This window comes from Ammodytes marinus (genome assembly GCF_949987685.1).
Source record: "Ammodytes marinus genome assembly, contig: scaffold_50, whole genome shotgun sequence".
Taxonomy (NCBI): Eukaryota; Metazoa; Chordata; class Actinopteri; order Uranoscopiformes; family Ammodytidae; genus Ammodytes; species Ammodytes marinus.
The window spans coordinates 105,001-107,453 of NW_027648586.1; the positions used below are offsets into that span (position 1 = coordinate 105,001).

The following is a 2,453-nucleotide window of genomic DNA, read 5'->3' on the forward strand; positions in this document are numbered from 1 at the left end:
AATGTTTAAGAAATACCCCCCTTGTATCTGTTTGCTAAAAGAAGTAGAAGAATATTGCTACGGGCCATTAAAAGGGATGGTTGTTGTCCCGATGTGTGACTCTGCCACACAGTCAGCTGTAGGGATGCGTCACGTACATCATGCACGTAAACACGGGCATGATAAAGTTGACTGTTTAGTGCTTGTTTCAGGATACGTGTTTTCAAATGCAAGCCGTGTCTCAGCCTGAATATTTTATTGAGGTAATCAGTTCAGTCCGAGGCTTGTAATGTAATCGCTCGCTATCATGTCTGTCCCAGCTGGCTACTATTAGCCTAGCTGCTAGCTGCCCTACATGTCTCCTCTCGTATGATAAGTAACTTCCCCAACAACCAACACTGGGTGAGCTTAGCGAATATATGGAAAATAAATTCAGATCTGTGATGCAAATCAAATGAAAGAGAGCCAGAGAAGGCTGCACGCGGCGTAAATACACTCAAAAGTCCCGGAGAGTTGGGGAGAATAAACAACAGAATGAAGCCGGTAGTCTCTGGCCACTGATTGGCCAGACAATAGTCTCTGGCCAATCAGTGGCCGGCCGTCTGCCGACGTCACCTTTTAGCATCGGCTCAGCTCGCTTGGACCCTAGAGCGAGGCGATACCAAAAAAGCAGCCGCTACGTGGTACCAGGTACCATGAAATTGCGGTGGAAAAGCCAAAAATGCGAGTTGAGTCGAGTCGAGTCGAGCTGATACCATGCGGTGGAAAAGCGCCATATGACAAACTGTCACATGGGGGACTATTTCTAAATGATAATATCTCATGTCCTTATTCAAAGAAACAATGAAGGAGCAATCTGCAGTGTGTAGAATTGTCCTTTCTCAGAACAGACTAGTTAGAATTGTAATATAATATTCATAAATATGTTTTAATTAGTGTATAATCTCTTGTTTTTTTAATGAGCTTAGAATTTTATATCTACATAGGAGCGGGGCGCTGAGGCCGCCATGTTGCACCGCCATGTTTCTACAGTAGCACAGAACGGACAAACTTAACGGCCTTACAGGTTTTTATATATAGTGGGCGTCCTGGGGAAATGCACCTGTTGGAAGACCAAGAAGAAGAAGAAGTACTATAGAATAAATAACTAAATACATCTTCACCTCATCACTTGATATTGTGGAAAGACTTGAGGCAGTGGTGGATGATGCCATCTTTAGTAACTATAGCTTCTTGTCCTTGAAGGCCACCGTAGCTTCTGGAAATTCTCCTCTAAAGGGAGGGGTTAGCAAGGGAGCGCTGACATCTACAATCTCACCACTAGATGATGCTAAATACTCCGATATTACACTGTCCCTTTTAAAATAGATTTTTCATTATATGTTAGTTTTTACTTTGAAAATATGGCGACTCAATTCCCCAAAATATTTTCTAATAATAATCATTAAAACTGTATTTGACGTGTTAAAACCTTTGCAATGTTTCAACTTTATTCTGAAAATCTGGAGTGTCTCCTTCATGTGAGCGGCTGTGCTTTTATTGTGGCGGTCTCTCTCAGAAGGTTTATATATATTTTATAGAAAGAGTTTGATTCTGTAACTTGAACATTGAGAGATTTTATTAGTTTCATTGTTTTGTGTAAAATATCAAAGTTCTGTAACGAGCTGAAGAAATAAAAATGACTCATATGAACTATTGTTTTATTTTCTAATTTATTCTGTCTGTTTCTGTTGTTTAAGAATTATATTAGTGAGGTTAACGATTCCTCTTGTTTATCAAAGTGTAATGACAATATCTTTAATGTGGATTGATCAATATGGCTATAACTCTTTTCAGATGCTTTACTATCATGAAACTAACTCCACAAGTTACATAGTTAGAAGGATAGATAGATAGATAGATAGATAGATAGATAGATAGATAGATAGATAGATAGATAGATAGATAGATAGATAGATAGATAGATAGATAGATAGAGACAGACAGACAGACAGACAGATAGACAGATAGACAGATAGATAGACAGACAGACAGACAGACAGACAGATAGATAGATAGATAGACAGACAGACAGACAGACAGACAGATAGATAGATACAGACAGACAGACAGACAGACAGACAGACAGACAGATAGATAGACAGACAGACAGAGACAGACAGACAGACAGACAGACAGACAGAGACAGACAGACAGACAGACAGATAGATAGACAGACAGACAGAGACAGACAGACAGACAGACAGACAGACAGAGACAGACAGACAGATAGATAGATGACCTATTAACAAACATTTATCAAAAGGACCTTAATACCGTATGAAGAGTTACCAAACAGGACATACAGTGTTTTGCAGAATGACCCTTTCAGAATAAGACTCCAACTCTCTTCTCTCTCACCAACATGTTTATTTTGGATTATTTAAAAAAGGAACAAACAAAGAAAAGCTTCTACAGATATTAACAGACACATT

At 39.1% G+C, this 2,453-nt stretch overlaps 2 protein-coding genes across 2 annotated transcripts in view; both read left to right on the forward strand.

Moving 5' to 3' along the window:
• Positions 1-1,635, forward strand: part of LOC307270331 (presenilin-2-like) — a 20,071-nt gene extending 18,436 nt beyond the window's left edge. The window contains exon 11 of the mRNA XM_080054219.1: positions 1-1,635. This exon is cut by the window's left edge and continues 1,382 nt beyond it. The gene's annotated coding sequence lies outside the window, so the exon portion shown is untranslated.
• Positions 736-2,453, forward strand: part of LOC307270323 (CSC1-like protein 2) — a gene marked incomplete at both ends in the record, with an annotated part of 15,414 nt that continues 13,696 nt past the window's right edge. The window contains one exon of the mRNA XM_080054212.1: positions 736-740. Coding sequence (XP_079910338.1) covers positions 736-740 — 5 coding nt within the window. The remainder of the gene's footprint in view (positions 741-2,453) is intronic.